The 21,936-nt window shown below is 40.8% G+C and overlaps 1 protein-coding gene across 1 annotated transcript in view; it reads right to left on the bottom strand.

The window, feature by feature from the left end:
- Nucleotides 1-3,575: 3,575 nt before the first annotated feature.
- LOC103263608 (potassium channel subfamily K member 1-like) overlaps nucleotides 3,576-21,936 on the bottom strand; it is a 31,035-nt gene continuing 12,674 nt past the window's right edge. Inside the window, exons 2-3 of the mRNA XM_008061276.1 lie at nucleotides 7,590-7,985; nucleotides 3,576-4,793 (exon numbers count right to left, since the gene is read on the bottom strand). Of these exons, the coding sequence (XP_008059467.1) occupies nucleotides 4,534-4,793; nucleotides 7,590-7,985 (656 nt within the window). The 3' untranslated portion in view covers nucleotides 3,576-4,533. The remainder of the gene's footprint in view (nucleotides 4,794-7,589; nucleotides 7,986-21,936) is intronic.

Below are 21,936 nucleotides of genomic sequence, written 5' to 3'. Positions count from 1 at the left end.
GAGTGCAGCGGCCGCTTCCGGCCACTGCAGCCTCGACCTGCTGGGCTCCAGCGATCCTTCCGCCTCAGCCTTCCAAGTAGCTGGAATTACAGGCGTGCGCTACCACGCCCGGCTGATTTTTTGATTTATTGTAGAGATGAGGTCTCGCTGCCCAGGTGGGTCTCGAACCCGCAGGCTCCGGCAATCCACTTACCTCATCCTCCCAAAGGCGTGGGATTACAGGCTAAGCCACCAAGCCCAGCTTGCTTCTGCCAATTTAAAATGAACTCTTATTTGAGGCTTTCAGCAAGAGGCCAGTATACATATGATGATTTTAAAGAGTTAAAAAGTTTACGCTTCTACCCTGTTGGTGGGAGTGTAAACTAGTACAACCTCTGTGGAAAACAGTGTGGTGATTTCTAAAAGATCTAAAAATCGACCTTCCGTACGAACCGACAATCCCCCTTCCGTGAGTGTACCCGGAGGAACTCAAATCATTCTACGAGAAAGATAACCTGCACACGCATGTTTATTGCAGCACTATTCACAATAGCAAAAGCATGGAACTAACCATACTGCCCATCAAAAGTGGACTGGATAAAAACAAATGTGATATATATACGATGGAATATTATGCAGCCATAAAGAAGGACAAAATGATGGGCTTCACAGCAACTTAGATGGATTTAGAGTCAGTGATCTATCACAGAAACAAAGAACTGAGTACCTCATGTTCTCACTCATAAGTGGACCCTGAACATTTATCATAATACTATAAGAAGGGAATTGGCAGTAGCGAGACACTACCAGGGAGGGCACATAACATCAATAAGGGTACGTGATCCTAAACCAGGTAAAGTGTGGACCAAAGGGAGGCCTAGACTTCACCTGTACAATGACTACTTATGTACCTATCCTGAATTGTATCCTACATCTTTAAAATAAAAATAATTAAATAGAGGTTTTCGCATTGACTACTTCAGTTATCTTGAGGGCTCCAGATCTGTAAACACGTCTTCATTCGTTTTCAAAAAAGCTCACAAGGCTGGTGTAACTAAATGTATGAGTGTAACTGTTTTTTAGACAAAAAAGTGACCCCATATCTTAGTAATCTAATCACGCACGCACATTTTTTTGTCATACCACATTTCTGCTTTCCTTTTGACTCTCACTTGTCTTCCTCTTCAGTTTCTGAACAAATCCTTTATAAACACCTCAGAGCATGATTACTATAGAAAGAAGCCAGTCTCATAAATGGAGTGATCTGGGTCACACTTTATTTGTTTGAGGAATCTCTTTTAAAAGATTCTTTTAGGGACAGCTCCTATTCCTTGGTCTGTATATCCTTGGATTTGTGGGAGGTTGTGGACTCCATGTTACATCGAGCATATCTGCAGCTTTGAAATTAACATTCCTACCAGACACGTGTAAATGTGTAAGGTCACACATAGTAGGGCATTCTGTAGGATTCTTAGAAATTCAATCTAGCACGCTTCTGCTCAGCAGGTGAATTCAACTTGTGCTCATCACCCAGAATCCTCTAGGATTCACCTTCTCCTCTAACTTTCCACTCTTACCTCTCACTAAAGGGTTCCCAATGCCAGTTCCAGCTTGACTTAGCTACACTGCCCTACCTTCCACCTCCTCGTCACACTCCCAGCAAACTCTGTTTCTGTTCTCTGAGAGGCTGGCCCAGAGTTCCTCCGGTTGACACAGCTCGCTTCTCTTTGGGGACCACGAGGCAGCACCTGACCATCAACTGAAAACAAAAAGAAGTCCCGGGGAAGACATCCACTCCTACATTCCCTACCTGATGGAGTGGGGATTGGGAAAGCAAAACTCACTCCAACTTTACCACACCTTTCATATTAAGGAAAACACCGATTTGAAGGGCATTGAAGTTTAATGGGTTCTCTGCAGATTCATGCAAGCTCCTAAAACTGAGTACCACACTCTATTACTTATTAATGATGTCTGATTTAAGATTTTTTTCTTCATGTGCTTCTTCATTTTTTGGACTCAGAACACCCCTCTCATGTGAAAGTTCAGCAGCTGGAGCAATCCAGCCATTTTTTCCTGCATTGCATGAAATAGAATGACCCTCTCCAAGTGCAAGTCACTGTTTCTGTGATTTATACTCGTCAGCACCTCAGGACTCTGCACCAAGCTAAGTGTTTTTCTGCCATGCACTTTGCAGACCCACTCACGGCCATGACGCATGTCTCTGTTCTCTAAGGAGTCTCTCTATTCCACTCCGTCATTGGTGGTCTGCCCCTTGTGACAGCAGCCTACCGTCTCAGAGACATGGTCAGCAGGGAAGAGGTGTCCTTATGGGACAGCATAACCCAGATTTGGAGACACGGGAAGGGATCAGCGGAAGACAGCTCACCAGCACTGGAGCTACGAAGTGCCACAGGAATCGAGACAACACATTGTTATGCCACCCCAAATTATGGTTTTGGGCCCTAAGACAAGATGTGATTTTATACAATAAAGAAAGACCCTACTCTGAGTCAGGAGACATAATGTTTGAGGGATAACACAGTAGTGAGCACCGCAGGGCTTTGAAGGGCTACAGGGAGATTTTGTCCAAACATATGGCTCCCTTGTATAATGAGTATTTTGAATTAAAGGCTCTTACAGATCAACAGAGGCTAGAAGAGACTTTCCTCCAATCTGCACAAAAACCAGACAGACCCATCAAGTAGAATGGTTGTCAGCCCCTCCTCCCTCCCACCCTCTACTTCTCCCAAAGCACAGGCTCAAGTTCCCTTATCAGTCTAAAGTCCAGTCTTGGTAAAGAAGAAAACAATGACCTCTGGTCCCTTCTCTGAATTTCCATTAACTGAACCAAGATTGTAGGAACAAAGACTAAACTCTGTCAACAACCAGGGCAGACTTTTGACTGTCCAATCTGCAAGCCCAAGACTCTGCCCCATACGGTGGTATGTTCTTTAAGCCCATTAAATTGAACATTTGTATACCTAAACCTGAATTGTACCCCACATCTTCAAAAAAAAAAAATGACTTACTATCGCTGTAAGATCACTCACACTTCCTCATCTCTCTTTCCCTGAAGTAGGGCATATAAGCATCTGTCTCCTATTGAGAGATGAGGCAATTACTCTGTGATTCTCCCCCTGCACATGGTAATACATTTATTTGTATGCTTTTTTTTTTCTTATTCACCTACCTTTTTGTTGATTTTCCAGTGAAACTTTTGAGGGTAGAGGGGAAGCTTTCCCTTTTCCCCTTCAGCTGGTAAGAGTTTGCTCAAGGCAGCACATGACAGAGAGAGCAGAAAATTACTGAGTGAGTGACCTGCTGTGCAGACACTTTGTCTGCAACCTGAGTGCTTGGTGAGCACTGAATTTTATCCACCCCTCAAGCACTACCTCCTGGGCAGCTGTTACTCATGGGAGTGAGACTTGGTTAGGGGGTTACTGAACATTTGTTGTCACACAGGGTCTCATTTTCCCTCTTTAAGCCCTCGGAGTATCTTGCATACATCATTTAAATGTGACCTTGAGAGTTTCTATAAAGGAGCACATATGCATAATCTACACAGAGGAAAACTTGCGATATATGAAAGCATAGGATTGCAACCAGCTGTGATTTTTATTTATTTCTAAACTTAAAATTATCAGAGTAATGCAACATAATCTGTTCATTTGGGGATTTTATGTTCAAGTTCTGTGCTTTAGTACCGGGTGGCTGCAAATCAAAATAAATGTCTTAACCTTTTCACAAATCCTATTCTTTATTACTCACCCACTTTGAAAAAAGTGTTTATCAACATTTTAGACATCTGATACCATTCTACGGCAAGTGGGTAGAAACATTTATTATAGCAGAATACTATAGTTATTCACTCTTATGTCTATTGTTCCCCTTACTTTATTGCAACAACTCTGGATTCTTTAGTATAAAGAGAAATCAAAAGAAAAAAATATCTACAGTCTTGATGCGAGAAGTTCACTGGGATCTGGTGACCTACACCATATGTACAGGATATAAACATATTTATACTTTATATGTACAGTTAATGGTTACCTATGCATTATAAATAGTAGGTCTAACTTAGAATCTACAAAAATAATCATTTTGGATGGGCACATGCAAACCAGTACACATAAATCTATTTATAAAACACATGTCTATGCTTTTTCTTTGCTTTTAAATATAAATGTTGCTCTTTAGCCATCAGCTAAATGATTTAAATGCAAACTCCAAAGTCCCCACTTAAAAGTATAAAATCTGCTTTTATTCACAGCCGCATACCGCTTCAAGTATTCTCCTATATAAAGTCTAGTTAATTTTGTCACATATGAATTATAGGTGCACATCCCATTTCTTCACATATCAGATATCCCTCCAGGGTCAAAACTTCCTTTGTTCCATTTTTTTTTGCTTATCAAACTATTGCAAACAGAAGATATTTCTAAAAATGGTATCACCTTGGCTTTTACATTCTGACAAAAATGAACATAATCCAGTCCCCTCTCCTCACGCCCTGACCCTGGCACCCTAGGCTGACACGGCAAAGCCTAACATCTAATGGTTTGCAGAGCCATCCGCACAGGCAGATGATGGAGTGGCCACAAAAGGCTCGCTCTGCTTCTGATCCTCTTTCATGCCAGCTGCTTGGTCTGTGATGGAAGAGAAGGACAGCTGGTCATGCTCTATGATGTGCACTTGATCTTCGTCCTTGTCCTTCTTCACATAGAACATTTTTCTGAATTTCTTCAGCTCATGGAGTTCACAGAAGGTTTCCAGAACTACCAGCATGGCAATCAGGCCAAGTATCAGGTAACCTGTGTGAGAAATAGGACAGTGTCTCAGTGTGCTCTGGTCATAGATAAATCAAGTAACGAGCGATTACCTCTCCTCTTCATGCCAACACAGAAAACTTTACTAAAGAATAAATTGATTACCAGGTTCTAATGTCTAGAAATGTTTTGAAGTCCATGGCTCAGGGAGGAACTACTCATTGTCAAAAAGGAAAAAAAAATGAATAACTTAACTGTCTATGAACTTAGATGATTTAGAATCACAGGCTGCAATTTTTGAGGGGAAAAAATTTTAAAGACAGGTAACATACTGTACTCACTCAGGTGTGACCGTCCATGCAAGAGGGCTAAAACATCTACCTTATAATCAGTGGCTCACAAAAAGCCAGGGCATATTAGAAAAGTTTTTGTTGTATCATGGGATGTTCAGAACAAAATCTGACACCATTTTAAGCACTTGACACTCTTAGTGCTATTTCTACTACAGAATAAGAAGTTTAATAGAAATTGCAGTTCCAACCAAATCAAAATTCCTTAAAAACTAGTGTTGATGTGGTGTGTGACTATTTACACTTGCACCTAAATCCGGCAGCAAACTGAAGTTCTCCATTATCTGACAGTCATTTCTGGGCACGTGGACCATTCACTGGATAAACTCTACCAGTTTCTGCCTCTGGAAATAAAGGATAGCTGTTGGTTTGAATACATCGCCATTCCTTGGAATTTGTGGTGGGAAATAATGATTTTAAGTTCATTCCAACACTTTTAAAATCAGTTTCCACCAAACAAAAATTTATCATGGAAAGGAACAAAAAAGTGAAGATAAAAATGCCAATACCAAAAATTCAAATTTCATGCCCCAGTAATAAAATGTTTGAGAAATATTTTTCAGAAAATATATACATTAGGGAAGTTAGAATTGGCAGCATAATGGGAGAAGAAGGGTGATTATCTCGAGAATGTTAAGTTTTAATATCTTCAGAATTGTGACTATAGATTTTGATAATAATATAGTGCATGCAATGTGTTCTCCTGCCATTAAGAAACAACAATGACATTGTTAGTCAGTCTAATTGACAAATCAGTTCCTTTTTCTTTCTCAATATTTAGTCAAACTCTTGAGTGATGACAAAAATACTCATGGGGTTTCAGGCAAAAGCTGTGGAATTTTTATCCCACTCACAACGAATATACCTTTGAAACATTCATTTGTTACATATTCAGTTCTTAACATGCAAAACATAAGCTAATTCTAGGTATACTGTTTTTTAAGTGATCCACATTGCAACAAGTGATAACATGTTATGCAAGGATTTAGTAGACAAAAAACTGAGAAGTTAGAGGGTTAGGTAAAATTTACACAAGAGAAAAGTACAAACAAAGAAAAATGTGCAGAGAAATGCCAGCAAATGTAATTACAGAAACATTCTACCTCCCTAAGTCATGAAAAACAAAATAAAATAATCACCTACTATATGAAGAGAAAGTTAATAATAATGTTTATTTTGTGACCATATTCACATATACCAGAAACATCTATAATGCTACTGGCAACACCACCCCAGGAGTGCTGAAACTGTCACACCCAGATAATGCTGGTGACAATGGAAGCTTGCAACACCCTTTGGAAAGCACCAGGTCAGTATGCTCTATGAGTCACAAAAAGGTGTGCTCACTTTGCCCTGGCAAACCCATTTCTTGGAAGAATATCAACATAGAAAAAGCACAAACATATAATATTTCCTGCAGTGTTATTTACAATGCCCCACAATTAGAAGAAATCTAAATAGTCAACAATCAAGATGTGGTTGGATTATGGTATAACCATCTGGTGAAATATGTGAACTCCAAAAACAATTCTTACAGTAAAGAAATGTAAAATCATTCTCACAACCATTTGGCAAATAATCTTTTGAATTTGCATGGTGCCAGACATTTATGAGTAGTCATTGTTCTGTATGAGCCCATGGTTTAATAGAATTGTTAAAATACACAGAGTTCAACTAACCATTTTGTGGGGTTAAGAGTACAAGACAGGGCCAGGACAGAGCATCTGACTGCCTGAGTATCTACTATGATTTCCTAGAAGACATGACCTGAGCTGAGTCATGAGTAGAAAAGTGCTTGAGAAGGAGGAAATGAAAGCTGCATAGACGTCATAACTGCAATTCCATACATCTTGAAAAAGATAGGAAAGGCTTACACAAAAGTAAACAGTTTCTTGAAAATGGACGTATAAGTTTTCTATTGTATTATATTGAAATTTGTAAAAAAATTGTTTAAAAATTATGAAATGCATGCTACCTGAATTTTAATGCATGTTTTATTTTTCACATATAAAATCTGAAAACAGTTAACAAAGGCTAGATTCTCAGAAAGAGACCCAGATGGACAAATGAGATAAGCAGCTCTTTTAAGATTTTCTTGGTAAATTAAAGAACACGATCGATAGTAACAGGCTCTATTCAAGGCCTAGTTTTCTTGGGCTTAAAATATTTAATAAAGTAGAGCAGCCCTTTTTTTTTTTTTAATTAAAAGTTGCTTACCAAGTACATTCTGCATGACACTTTTATAATGTAATTTATAATGCTGATTAGTCAGTAATTTTACCGATCAGTTGGGAAAAATGACTCATAAGATTTGTGAATAAAGAATGTTTGAAGAGAATGCTAAAGTTAAACAATTACAGAAAGGTGGTAAATTCAGAAACCTTATCAATGGGGAGAAAGCATTAGGAATGACCACTCACTGGCAGGCGAGGTGCAGCCTGAAAGGCCAAATCAGAGACAGAAGGAGCAGCTTGTCAGCCTCAATACTCACACGTGATCCCAATCTTATAGAGCTCTCTGAATTTTTGATTGTAGCCTTCTCCAGGAACATAATCCCCCAGGCCAATGGTGCTCAGGGAAATAAAACAGAAATAAAAGGATTCGAGGAAGTTCCAGTCATCCTCCAGCACAGAGAAGACAGCTGCCGGGACGAAGAAGAAACAGGACACGGTGACAAACCCAAGGAGCACGGCGTGGACGGCGGCCACCACCTGCTTGGAGAAGCCCCAGCGGAGGTGGAAGTAGAGGACGGGCCGGCGAGTGACGTGCACAGTGATGCGCTGGACCACAGCCGTCAGGAACAGGAGGGTGAAGGGGATGCCAATGACTGAGTAGATGATGCAAAAGGCCTTGCCCCCATCGGACAGGGGCACGGTGTGGCCGTAACCTGCAAGGAGAACAAGATCACTGAGGTGAAGAGGAGGGGGAAGAGGAAGAGAGGAGTGGCAAATAAGTGTACAAACGGTATGAGTCTGCTGTCCGCCCTTATTCCCCGCAAATTAAAAAAGGTCCTCCGGTCTGCCACTTCAAAGGCTCCCACCTAATTGTTATGTCAGTAAAATCCAAAGGTGGGTGCCACGCGTTTGGGAAGTCCACCACTCTTTTAAAAATCTGACCAGCCGTTCCGACACATCGGTCTCTGGTTTTGAATTCACCATCAGGCTGAAACAGAAAGAAGTTCTCCGTCCCCGTCCGAAGAAGCTGAGGCCCACACTATCTCAGACCGCCCGGAAAAACTCATCATGGGACACCTACTTCACCAGGCCTGGTCGAGCTGCCCTCCCTCCAATGTCCCCAAGATCCTCAGTAGTTTCGAGAGGCCCCAGTGCTCCCCCATCTCCGAAACCACTCATAGAATGTTCTCACAGGGATGCCAACTACAGGTGTGTGAATAAGCCGATACGAATGCAGTTAGAAGGTAGACACAATAATGAGATAGATGACAGAAAAGAGGAAGAAACACAAAGAGGAAGAAACACAAAGACTAAGCACACCAAGTCAGAGGACTGAGCACTTCTTTTTAATGGTTTTGTCCAATTATTGGATTGAAAGGCTCATTCAGAAACGGACACACTCCCCCCACCCTTTGTCGTTTCCTCATGTTCAAAGACGCCATAAATTTTATAAACAAACATTTTCAAAAATTACATAGGACTGGTGGTCCAAACATATGTCTGTTTTACTTTCCATTAGGTTCGAGTCATTTCCACATCAAGCCACCGAAAAACTCTTCATCCAACAAATGCCAGTAAGGTAGAAGCCAGCTGGGCAGGAGGCTTGGTGGGCTATTTTTAAAATCTCATGAGCGCTTTATTTTAAAAGGACTAACATGTCTGAACAAGTCGGGAAAAAAGCCAACTAAATACTTTTTTTATGAAATCGGATTCTGAGAAAAATTCAAATAAGCAATTGTAATTGAAAAGCAGTTTCAAAAATCTGACCTCTAAAACATGTCCTACTTAAAATATAAAACCCTCAGTTGCAGATCTCCCAAAGTCTCTGTCTTATATATCAGGCCCAGGTACATTAAATGTGGCTATTAAATCGTTCCCTTTATCATTCCTGTGTGCAGCCTCAACACAACAGAGTTAGGGTCCTTGATCCACTATCCCAGAAGGTATGCAGTTTATGAATGAACACAGCAAGCCCCAGGAATCCTCTGGCATTGCATGGAAACCAGTATATCCACTTACATAAGCATTTTCCTGTGGAGAGATTCCAGAGCTTAGATTCTCAAAAGGGGGGCGTGTCCCAAATGGTTAAGAACCGTTGTTCTGAGTGTCAGTTCCTGAATCCATCTGGTCTCTGAACACCCAACTAACTGCTGCTGGAATGCAGTGGCAAATTTTGGGCACGGGATTTACAGAGGGAGATGGACGAGTTGGGGTGTATCTAGAGAAAAATGTGAAGGCTGGTGAAAGCATGCCAGATAATGCTCATGCAACTCATGGAAGCAGGAAGCACTGAATGTTTAGTTTTGAGGGAAAAAAATGTGAAAGAAGAATGGGGCTTGTTCTGAGTAAAGCAGCCCACATTACAGAAACACTCAAGCTAACAGGAGCTATGGTTTTAGCCAGGGCATTAAGGAAGGATGCTCTGATGACCAGAGACATCTGGAAATACAATCTGAAAATGAAATTTTATTTAACCATAACAAAGCCAACTGGAAAGTGATTCACACATTTAGTTATGATCCAGTGACTAAAAGTACTTGGAGATAGTAGCACTCACATGACTAGAGTGTCAAGCTAGAGTGTCAAGCAGAGACTGTAAGAGATGAATTTAACTTGGGCAGTGATTTTTTTTAGAGGAAACATAAGATTAGCTGAGTCAGCCAGACTATATAAAAGCCTTTAAGTCTATGATTGTGTTACTATTTGGGGTAGGTAGCATTTTTATAAATTATCTTGACTAAAAGTATAACACACCTATTTCACACAGCCCACAACTTCCGTACCATCTGTTCCGGTGAATTATATGAGTTAGGTTCAAGTAGAGAAAAAAGTAAACACACTTTTTGTTTTAAAATATTTTAGGATATGAATTTTCTCTCAAATTGTGATAGCCCTTTTTATTAGAAGGTTAACTAAATCTCATTTGCTAAAATGTTATCTCCAAGCAATAAAGATAATCATTGTAAGACTGTAAGATCTCTCTCTGCAGTAATGGCATTTTTATGCTAGAACTGGAATATATTCCCACCTAGAGATTAAAGTCATCAACACGCCGATTCTTACTCAAAGCCATTTTCTTTTCCTGATGTGTACATAAATAAATTTTTTGTTAATGGAAAGCAAAATGTAAAATTTACATCGCATTTGTATTCCTTGCACATTCAGTGCGGGCCACATTAGAAAAACCATCCTCTGCAACCACTACACAGCCATTCCTTTGCAATAGACAGCTTTATGGATCCGATAGAAACTTTCAGTTCTACTGAATTTTCACAAAGTGGTGAATAATTTACTCAAGGTCAATCGATTGAACCTACAGATACAGCATGAAGCAAAGCTCATACTTTCAAATGTTATAATCATATTAAACTCCACTACAAATTATGAAGAATTTAGCAAAATATTAATTAACCCGGCATATTTGGGGCTCTTTACATTTCTGTAAGGCTATTCATGTAATTTTTAGGGCCAGAAGATTGACCAGAGTCTACTGACAAAAATGACTTCAAAATTAGTTAGGATCCTGGGATAAAACACCCACGTACTAATGTTCTTGTAGGCAAACATCTCCTCCATAGTTGCTGGGTTTCCTGAAATAACTACCTGTGCAGCACGTGGGAGCCTAAGTACAATGGGTGGTCCTACTGATGACAGTACCCTGTGAAATTTGGCTTCCCATCTGATTTGAAAATATGAGCTTTGCTTCATGCTGTATCTGAGGTTCAATCGATTGAACTTGATTGGCTTCCCATCTGGCTACACTAACTACAACAGCCCTGACACTATGATAGTTAATAACCAATCTGGGGCTATGCAATGCTCTAGATATGGTCCTTTGAGGCTTTTTTTTTTTTCTTCTGAATGAGGTCCATGACAGAGAACCTTTGTGAGTTTCTATTTAGATGTCAGAGCAAATCACTGATGTGCAACTTTTTCACAAGTATCAGATGCTTTTGAGAGAGGTGTAGCTTATAATGACTCTGAATTATGACCCTGAGTCTACAGTAAATAGTCTCATTTATCTATATCATTTAGCGTAATATGGGACAACATATACATTTGGAAGAGTCTCTGCTTCTCAATCCCAGCAGAATTATTAAAATCAGTTGCAGTGTTTCTTCTTCTGTAAAACAGACTTTACTCTGCAATCCTGAACTGTAGCTTCTCTCTTTCGTACAGGACTGTGTGCCACCACCACCACCACCACTGAAGTGACTTCAAACCAGGGTAGGCCAGAAACTCACTGTACAGTGAATAGGCTTAGAGTAAGCTTGACTTTTTCTGCCACTCTGATCTTGTCTTTTGCTTGAAATAAGTTTTTGTTGCACATTTTCAACACATGGTTAACTTCTAAGTACTCTGTACACAACAGGTCTTCATAATTCCCTTTTTTGGCAGTGATACTCTTCATGTATACACTCCGCCCATCTACACAACAAGGAACATACAGCTTCTGTTACTTTGCTTATAAAAGGATGTTTGTTTGCCAGAAGAAGGCTCAAGGGAACTCTAAAAAGACAAAAGAGAAATACCGACAGACTAAAAGTGGGCTACATTCAATCCATGTAACCAAGGAGGCACAGATGGTAAGACGTCACAGAGGTAACAAGTCACAGCACGTGTCAGCGTCAGTGGACTATACGTTTCTTGGAATCACTTGGTTCTGTCCCATTCCTTTAACACTTTGTACTTCTTGTTGCTTCTAACTCAATCATGGATGGTTTCTTGTAAACAACCAAAGAAAGAGAGGCAATAGCATTCCTAGTTGGGACACTGCACTGACTTATTACCTTAAAGTGGACAACTGAGAGATGGACCACATTCACACACTGTTTTTAAAAGCTAGAGGATGCAGCAAATGGCTCAAATGTCACAGATGGGAAGCTCTCACTTTTTGCAATGAGAGTTTCAATTAAAAGTGGCAGCACAGTGAAAGAAAAATTAGAAATAATAACTTAGGCAAGGGGTCCCACACAGTGAAATAATTAGAAATAATAACAAGGCAAAGGGTACTTGCCATGCATCCATCAGTCTGAGGAAACAGAGATTCTGGAAAAGAGGAAGATGAACTCAAAACACCCAATAAAAACAGCCACTCTTTGCTACTTGACACACATGTTGGTTGTAGTCTCCACAGCAAGATTCAAATTCTTGAGATTTGAGAAGACTGAGTTTCCGAGAGTTTAGACAACTCATTCAAAGTGATTCAAATGATAATTAAAGCCCATAATCTTTATCCCATGCTACTTCAGATATGTTACGTGATACAAAGGTCAAGGACGCATCAAAAGTCAACTCAAGTCCTAACATTATTTCTTAGGAGCTCACAGTGAAAAGGTGGTGATGCTGGTTACCACCAGAAGAAGAACAGTCACATCTTTCCTGTAGTTTCAGGAAGCCGTTTGTAAGACAGTGAGACTCTGGAATGAGAGGGCAGAAGAAAGCAAAGCCAGTGTTTAGGAGCAAAGGACTGTGCAACACTCACACAGAGACGGTGGGTGACTCTATAGATGCATGTCAGCAGAAAATCCATTAAGGGCCAGCGAATGTGGGCATAAACCACATGAGAGTCACATTCTTGAAATAGAGTTTGAAACCACCATAGATGAACTTCCAAGGTAAATGGTTGGGTCATCAATGACGAAGACAGAGACATCTCCTTATTGTGACAGAGAAGCATGAAACAAAACAAGGGTGACCTTGGAAAGCGGAGTTTCTGTAGCAATAACTAATATCAGTGATACAAGTAAAACTACATTCCACAAAATTTTTATCTTCTGGTTTATTTAATTTAAATGTAAACTCTATATGGAATCCCTGTTTATAAGTAAATAGTTAATTGCAGAGACATCAGTCTAGTAAGACAGGAAGTCCAATAGCCCAGAGAATGAGTTATATCTCAAAGAGGCCAATATAAATATCAGGCAAAAATTTAAATCAGAATTATATATTAGAATTATGAATTACTCATTTTTGTTGTAAAAATTTCAGACAATAATGGTGAAGCAAAAGTCATCTTGACGACTCATCTTCTCTTCAATGCTAGCTCTCTGCAGAGGTTATTGTTATGAGTTTGTATCTAAGAGTTCCTGGCTTTTTCTAATCATTTATATACATGCATTCATACATCAAAAAAGTAGTTTTATTTTTATCATAAATAGTATACCACATATATTGTTATTCTTCAAATGTTAGATTTTCTTTGTACAGTATATCCTGGAGATGGGTTCTATGTTCTTTCAGATACAATAGTCTACTCTATGCAAGCACCATAGCTTATCTGACCACACCCCCAGTTGAAGGACACTTAGGGTGTTTCCAATTCTTCACTATTAGAAACAATAGGTCAAAGACAGCCAAGTCAGGTCCTTGAATCACTCACAGAAGAGAACCGTCTGACATTCAATTCTATCCTTATGGACTACACAGATTTTCAGCTCAAAATGGAGCTTATTAACACAAACTTAAGACTAACTCCCCGAAAGCTCTAACAACCTACTAGCTCCTGGTAAAGGCCATTCCCAGGAGTACACACACAGTTCCTGGGTGACCAGTATCCAAACAGCACTCAACATCTGGCAGAAGTGTGCAGTACTCTACCTTCCAGGCAAGAAATGGCCCCTTGCCTAGCTCCCTTTTTCCAGGTAGGCTCTCGTATCTTCTTCAGGTTCTTTCCCCTGATCTCCTTATGCTTGCACATGTTGTTTTATTGACTTAAACAGGAGCTTGTTGGCAGTATGGTCTTGTGCCACCTAATAAACAATGGGCCACATACACGACAGTGGTCCCATGAGATTATAAAGCAGCTGAAAAATTCCTATAGATTACTAACATTGTAGACATCATCAAATCAGAGGACAATGTATCACTCATGCGTTTATGGTGATGCTCGTGTCAACAAATCTACGGTGCCGCCAGTCATTTGTAAGTGTCCAGTAATGCCCCAGGCCTTCACATGCACTCAATTACCATTCACTCACTCACCCACAGCAATTTCCAATCCTGCAATTTCCTTTCATAGTAAGTGTCTTAGACAGGCAGACTGATTTTTGGTTTTGAACTGTATTTTTACTGCGCCTTTTCTATGTTTAGATACCCAAATACCTACCATTGTGTTACAGTTGCCTACAGTACTCGGTACAGAAACATACAATGTAGGTCTGTAGGCCAGGAGAAACAGGCTATACCATATGGTCTAGCCATGTAGTAGGCTGTACCAGCTAGGTTTGTGTAAGTAACTCTATGATGTTCACACAATGATAAAAGTCACCAAATGACACGTGTCTCAGAACAAACCTCCATCTTTAAGCGATGCATAATCGTACTATCACTTTGTTTCTTGGCTTACTGGAGCACACAATCTTTTACATACAAACAACTCACTGTTCCAGTGATTCTTGCTCAGTCATATAGTTTTTAAAATTTTTTTCCTACCTGCTTGTTAATCATTTGTACAAATTATGTAATCACAAATATTTAATGTTCCAATTTTACTTTTTAGGAAAGCAATTTAGCCAAATTAGGAATTCCTATGATGGACACTTTCTTTTCTAAGCATTAACAGTTTTCCGGGTTTATTTTCTGTAACTCTGTAAAACATTTTACCCCACAAACTAATAATACTACCTAACTCTAATTGATCCTTATTGTTTCATTTCTGCATTTATTGTAGAGATGAGGTCTCACCGCCCAGGCGGGTCTTGAACCCGCGGGCTCAGGCAATCCACTCACCTCGGCCTCCCAAAGGCGCGGGATTACAGGCTGAGCCATCAAGCCCAGCTAAGCATCTCATTCTTATATGGCCAGGCTGAAAAATTTCCAAATCTTTAAGTTGTGCTCCTTTTTGATGATCAATTCTGTCTTTAAATCTTCTCTCTCTTTTTACATTTCAGTATAGGCAGTCAAGAGATGCCAAGCCACAACTTTCACACTTTGCTTAGAAATTTCCTTAGAAATACCCAATTTTAACAATCACAGTTCTACCTTCCACAAGCACAATGCAGCCAAATTCTTCCATTGTCTAATAACAAGTGCCGTTCCTCATTTCTGTCTGAGATTTCATCAGAATGGCCTTTAATGTCCATATTTCCACCAACATTCTGTTGATGACCAATTAGGTATTTTCTAAGAAGACTGAGACTTTCTTTACAGCTCTCCTTTTTTCTTTCTGAGCCCTCACTAGAAGCACCTTTAAAGGTCCATTCACAGCAACATAAGCTTTCTCTAGCATGTACCTCCAAACTCTTCCAGCCTCTACCCAGTGACCAGTTCCAAAGCCACTTCCACAGTTTTTGGTATTTGTTAGCTGGGGAACTAGGAAAGCCAGTGGTGTAATTCAAGTTCAAAGGCCTGAGAACCAGAGATGCCATGATGCAATTTCCAGTTCAAGGGCAGAAAAAGATGGATGTCCCAGCTCAAGAAGAGAGACAGAATTCATCATTTCTCCAGCTTTTTGTTCTATTAGGCCCCTCAATGGATTGGATGACGCGCACCCATATTGGTGCAGGTGGATCTTCTTTACCTAGCTTACTGATTCAATTGCTAATCTCTTCCAGAAACACCCTCACAGACACACCCAGAAATAATGCTCTGCAGCTCTCTGGGCATCCTTTAGACCAGGCAAGTTTGACACCATCACCATTACGGGAGGTGTTTTAAAATGTAGGTTTTAGTATTATTCAGATATGGTGAGGCCAACAGGTCAGGAGACAACTGCCTTTGGAAAGACAGCATGTTACGAAGAGGCTGCAATAGTGGGAACATGCCGCACTAGGCGGGAGCACCCTGAGACCTGACAAGAAAGCCAGGCTGGTCAGGAGGCAGGGGGAACACCCTGAGACCTGACAGAAAGTGAAGCCAAAAGGCAACTGAAATCATAGCTATGGTGGAGGGTCACAAAACAGCAAAAAAACCAACCAAGGCCCATGTGCCTGCAGAAGCTCTGCGCCTAAGATCTCTGAGGCCTCTTTTCCATGAGCAGCAGCTACGAGAGGCCTTGCTAGAAGATGTCGCCCCACTGGGGCCACACTGGTCAAAGTTGGAAAGAAAACCCGGCCCTACCCAATTAATTGGTCTCTCTATTCCCCCCTCTCTCTTATTACTGCCAGTGTGTGTTGAATATATTTGCAAGATTGTTAGCCTGTGAAAGTTTGTGAATACAAAAGCAGTTAATTGGCTACTGAGTCATTACAAAACTTCTGGGTACCCAACATAGTTAACACAGCTAGGCTGATTTGAACCTTATTCCCAAGCCTTAAAGTTTTGCCGAGACCTTTTTTCCTTTCTTCTATTTCTCTTTCTCCCTTTTGAATTGGAAGTGTCTTTCCGTTGTGTTTGGGAAGCATATAACTTATTTAATTACTGCTGACAATTGCACAGTAGACATGCTAGAATATAATGTGTGATTCCTCCCTTTGCACTTCTCCTTCACTATTTCTTAGAAACTTTAACAACAGAAAAAAGAAGGGTTGAAGCAGACACAATGAATCTAGGGCTTGCGAAGTTTCTGAGCTACTATCCAAAGCAATGCTTCCTCCACCAGCTACTCCCTTGGGTTTGCCTTTGGGTTTGACATAATTATCCTGCAGTTTTCACTGCCCTGAGATTTAAAAGGTATTATACAGTAAAGTCTTTTCAGTGATGTGCTTTTAGAACAGGGTTTTAAAATTCATGCTGTAGGCATTTTCCCCCTGGGCGTAGATGCTGTGCAGACAACCCAGGATTTAGATTTCTTTTCCTCTGTGAACAGTTGGGCACTCTGCCCAATGGAAGACGGGCTTGAAAAGCACTGGGGAAAATGTTGGATGACAAGGAGAAGACACACCATTTACCTGATGCTGAGTTTCCATCTCCCCAAATCCACAGATAATCAGTAGAGCTCTTGCTGGGTCCCAGAGTTTAATGTAGACAGAAAGGTAAAGTGGTCCCAACCTCTCCTATTGCATAAAGGGAGGGAGGCGCCCTCAACGCCTTGTTGAATCAAACCAAACCTCCCCTCCTCTGTTCACAAGTACTCAAAAGAGCTGCTTGCTAAAGCTTCTGGTGACCCTGGGAGGAAAAAAAACAACAACATGGTGCCCATCTTGCCTTGGTGGGAATCTCTATACCTTTTGGAGGAAGACATTCCTAGAATGAAGTAAACTCTTTTTTCTTGTTCATTTGAAAGGGTGAAACACCAACATGGAGTAACCAGCCAAAGAGCAGTCATTTTAGGCTTTGTCACGCTTCTTGAACATTTTATTTTAACCTACGATCTAATCATTAACAAGGACCTGGAGGTAGTCACTAATAATTGTCTTGCAAAGCCCTAAGCATGCTCTGTACTAACTAGATTCTTTCTTCCAAAGTATTTGTCTTCCTGCCATAAAGGGCCCAAGCTGACCTAATCTATTGTGATCAGCCCTTTGTGACCCCTTGCTGACGACATAAAACAGATTGCCATCCCATCACCATGGCAACCACCAAAGGGGAGCCTTAAAAGCATCCAACCTCAGACACTCACAGTCATGTTTTCTTCAGACTCCTAGCTCCCTTTTCTCCCTCGAGACGTGGAATTACCCTCTCTTTTTCTCTTTAATCTACTTATCAAATAAATTATTTTTCCCGGTCTAATTTCTGTGCAACGCTTTGCATCTTCCCGGCAAACCTGGCCCACTAACCTAACATCGTTGCCCTAAAGACTTTGGTTAGGGGAACAGGTTAAGGAATCACATTTCCTAAACTTGAATAGTGGTTGTGCTTCTTACCAGCTGTGTGTCTCTGAGAAATGTTATGCTTTAGGTTCCTTATCTGTCAAACATAAATACTACTTCTATATCATGCCAGTGTTATGAGGATTAAATGAAACAATCTGTGTAAAATACTTAGCACATATGAAGGCAAACTTTTCTGCTGCTGCTGAAATAAACGAATTGTCTCCATAATATGTAGACTCTTTAAGACTGGCCACACAGTTCCCAGTGCCCTAGTAAGAAATGATCTGTATGCTTCTCTCTGTTCTCTGCACACATTTTAGTATTTCCCAAGTCCTTTAAGATGTCCTTTTCCACATTGATGGTTTGATTCTATTAAAGCAGTCCCTGACAACAATCAAAGACCTAGCAGAAGCACTTAGGAAACAATCTGTTATACAGAAACTTTGTGGCTGCTCTGTAGTCTGGGAGGGCACTAATGACCTCCAACAGAAAAATCCAAATGATCTCTCTCAAGTTCTTACTCTCCTCATTGCAAACTGACCCACTTATGATAGCCATTCACCATAGCCACATTCTTATGAGTAGATATCAGTAGATTCTAATGACTAAAGGTCGATGAGAACTGTAGTTCCTTTACCAGTTGGTATATTACAGAAAAAGAAGCACAAAAGGGCCACACGGCCTGTTGTAAGTTCCAGGAAGTTCAAGCTCTCTCCTTTAGGTACTTGAAAGGCTTGCTGGAAGCAGGTGCAACACTATTCTAGCAGCCAGATTCAACAACCTTCCGGTCAAATCAGGTGACAGGATTCTTCATTAAGTGTCAGAACACAGAACAGGATGGAGTCCTAGATCTAGAATCTGGTTCTGAAGGATATCCATTTGCCAAGTGCCCCAGAATGTTATTTCCTGTTATGGTCTATATGTTTGTGTCTCCTTCCCCCTAAATTCGTATGTTAAAACCCAGTTCTCAATGCAATAATATTAAGAGACACAATTGTGTCTCTTTGTGAGATGATTGGGTCATATCTGCTGGCACCTTGATCTTGCACTTCTCAGAGTCCAGAACTGTGAGAAATAAAGCTGTTGTTTATAAATTACCCAGGCTAAGGTATTTTCTTACAGCAGCACAAAGGGACTAAGACATACCCCTTCATGCAAGAGTAGATGAAAAATATATCTACTAAATCAATATAACTTGAAAATCACCCATTTTACCAATGAAAAGTTACTTCTAGCACTGTTTATACTAATTCATGGACTTTCCAGTCTAGACACTTAAGCACTTGCTGAGACATCCTCTGGAGAATAGATTCCTAGTTACAGTCATTCAAAGGATAACTTCCCCCGGGGAGTATATTCCTACTTAGAAAAAATTCAAATGTTAACTCCTTGTCCCTAGTGTGCAGACTGATAAAGATGCCATCACACTATCTATGCAGAAAAATACTGTCTTTTTACTCTTCGTAAGTGTCTGACAATTCTGACAGACCTTTCTTCTAGGAAATCTGGCTTCTCTTGGCACTCGACATGAAGTTATGACCCAATTCATGTGAGATCTCCTTCAGAAACAACCCTGAATGGGATCTTTCACAGATAGAGGCTCACATCTCCATCTTGGTCCTAGAATAAAGAAGGCGAAAACAAAAGTCACCCATATCCACAAATGACATGCAACTCAAGAATCAGACCTTTATTATCATGAGCCATTGAGATTTTGGAGGCCATGTATACTGCAGTATCTCTAGTTAAAAAAAAATCTTGCTGACCTAATAGAAGAGAAAAAAAAATAAGTGGGGGAGGTATGTGGGATGGATGGAAACCAGAAGGGTAGGTAGGATTCAGAGTGTTGACATCTGGCTTGTACATGCACTGTGTGTTTGTTACATAATTCTCTCTTGTTTTGTATTATGTTTGAACATAACTATAGTAAAAAGCAAAAATATCGAGGCTTGGAAATGTGGACATAGGAACACAGGCTTTTAAAAAGGATTGCCAGAGGCAGATGCAACACAGTTCTAGCAGCCACATTCAACAACTTTCCAGTCAAATCAGATGACAGAATCAATCCACAGGATCCTTCATTAAGTGTCAGAACACAGAACGGGATGGAGTCCTGTCTTCCATCTGGACAACCTCTAATAGGAAGTCCTAGATCTTCTTTACTCCTTAAAATCCTACTTTTGTACAAACAGTACTACAAGTATACTTTACCATATCAACAGAAAATAAATGATCATACAGAGGTGTGTCTCTTACAAACATCAAAGTTAAAGACAAATGTGATTTCTTAACTTGAAGTCCTCCAAATCTGTAGCGACTCTAAAATCTCTTCAGATGGAAGAGTTAAACCCTCAGAATGTTGAGGCCACAAACTCCTAGGCCACAGGCAATTCAAAAGTACAGAGGCAGGCCAGGCACGGTGGCTCTCACCTGCAATACCAACGCTTTGGGAAGCTGAGGCAGGAGGGTCAACTGAGCCCAGGAGCTCGAGGATGCAGTGAGCTATGACGGCATCACTGCACTCCAGCCTGGGACAAGACCCTATCTCTAAAAATAAAAATAAATAAACAAACAAATAAATAAATAGTACAGGGGCCACTTGTATAGAGGGGGATAGGTCTTGGGGTTTCTTCAGTAGAGTTTCCAGGGATTTAAAATTAATCAGCTGTCTGCTCCTGTGCAACATGGAATAAAATTCTTGGAGAAGCACGGCAAGGCAGTCCCTTACGCTGAGCATCAATCATGAGTCCACAGTGAGAACTCTGAGGACTGAACAAAGGGCAAACAGGTGACAATGAAAGCCCAGGTCTGTCTGCTGGTGCAATCCAAGGAGCACCTCCTGGTCTTACCAACCTGTCACTGATGCACAGTGTTCCAGAAAATGCTGCTTTACTAAGGTTGTAGGAACTGCAAGCAGCCACTACACACCATCCCCGTACATGCTGAAGTGACTGCCACCCACCCAAGGTGCAGGAGGATTCTTCCAGAGCAGAGGGCACAGAAACTGCAGCCAAAACTCAAATAGCAAGGCAGCCCTCCATGCTGGGCATCATGAGACCCTGATGAGAGCTCCAAGGACTGAACAGAGGACAAGCAGGTGACAAGGGCAGGGGGCTGTGAGGACAGAAGCTCCCTCATCCTCTGCAGTATCTTTGGTTCCCTCCTCCCAAGGGACCTCAAAACACTCGCCTCACTTTCCCCAGGGCAGCTGTGGTGTTTGCCACAGGGATATTTTTATCCTAAGTTTCAACTTATGTTTGCCGGGCCCCAACTATGCACCAGACAATGAAGTCTGACAGCACCAGTCACATCCACGTGTGAAGCAGCTGTGATTCATTAAGCTAGAACAATCTCTTTCAGGACAAATGGCTGGAAAAAGCTAAACAACCACACATACTTGGGGAAATACCAAGAGGATTTCATCTGGAGCAAAGTCATATTAAAAAGAAAAATATTTAAATGAAAGAAACAGCCACACGGATGACATACCGTCTATGAAACTGACACATTAATAAGGGGATTCACGTACCACATTCCAGAAGATTAAATATGTGTCTTAACAAAGTCATTTTGAGTAAAATTTTGTAACTCCTAGAAAAGCCGGATTTTGAGGGGAAGTAGCAGAAGCGAACTGCCAATAAGAGGCCTCACTCACTGTTCCGGGTTATACAGTGGGAAGCTCTATGGGCTCAAAACGCACTCACTTCCTCTCAACCAGTTAAATGTGAGCCATCCAAGTTACCCTGCTGAAACAGGTCTGTCCTCTCAAGGCCACCAATGGCTATCTTGCCAAGTCCTCGAATTAATTCTATCTTCCTCCACTTCTAAGTATCATTTAACCAAATGGATTCCCTGTTCTTCCTGAAACACTTTCTTCTGTTGACCTCACATGCACCTCATTCTCATCACCTCACTGTCTCCCAGTTCATGATGCTCAGTCTGCTTTCTCTGTTGGTTCTTTCTTCCTTGG

Source organism: Carlito syrichta, unplaced genomic scaffold (assembly GCF_000164805.1).
Source record: "Carlito syrichta isolate Samal-C Ts95f unplaced genomic scaffold, Tarsius_syrichta-2.0.1 Scaffold305177, whole genome shotgun sequence".
Classification (NCBI taxonomy): Eukaryota; Metazoa; Chordata; class Mammalia; order Primates; family Tarsiidae; genus Carlito; species Carlito syrichta.
Note: the sequence above shows the minus strand (reverse complement) of the source record. Positions and strands in the feature narration are given on the sequence as shown.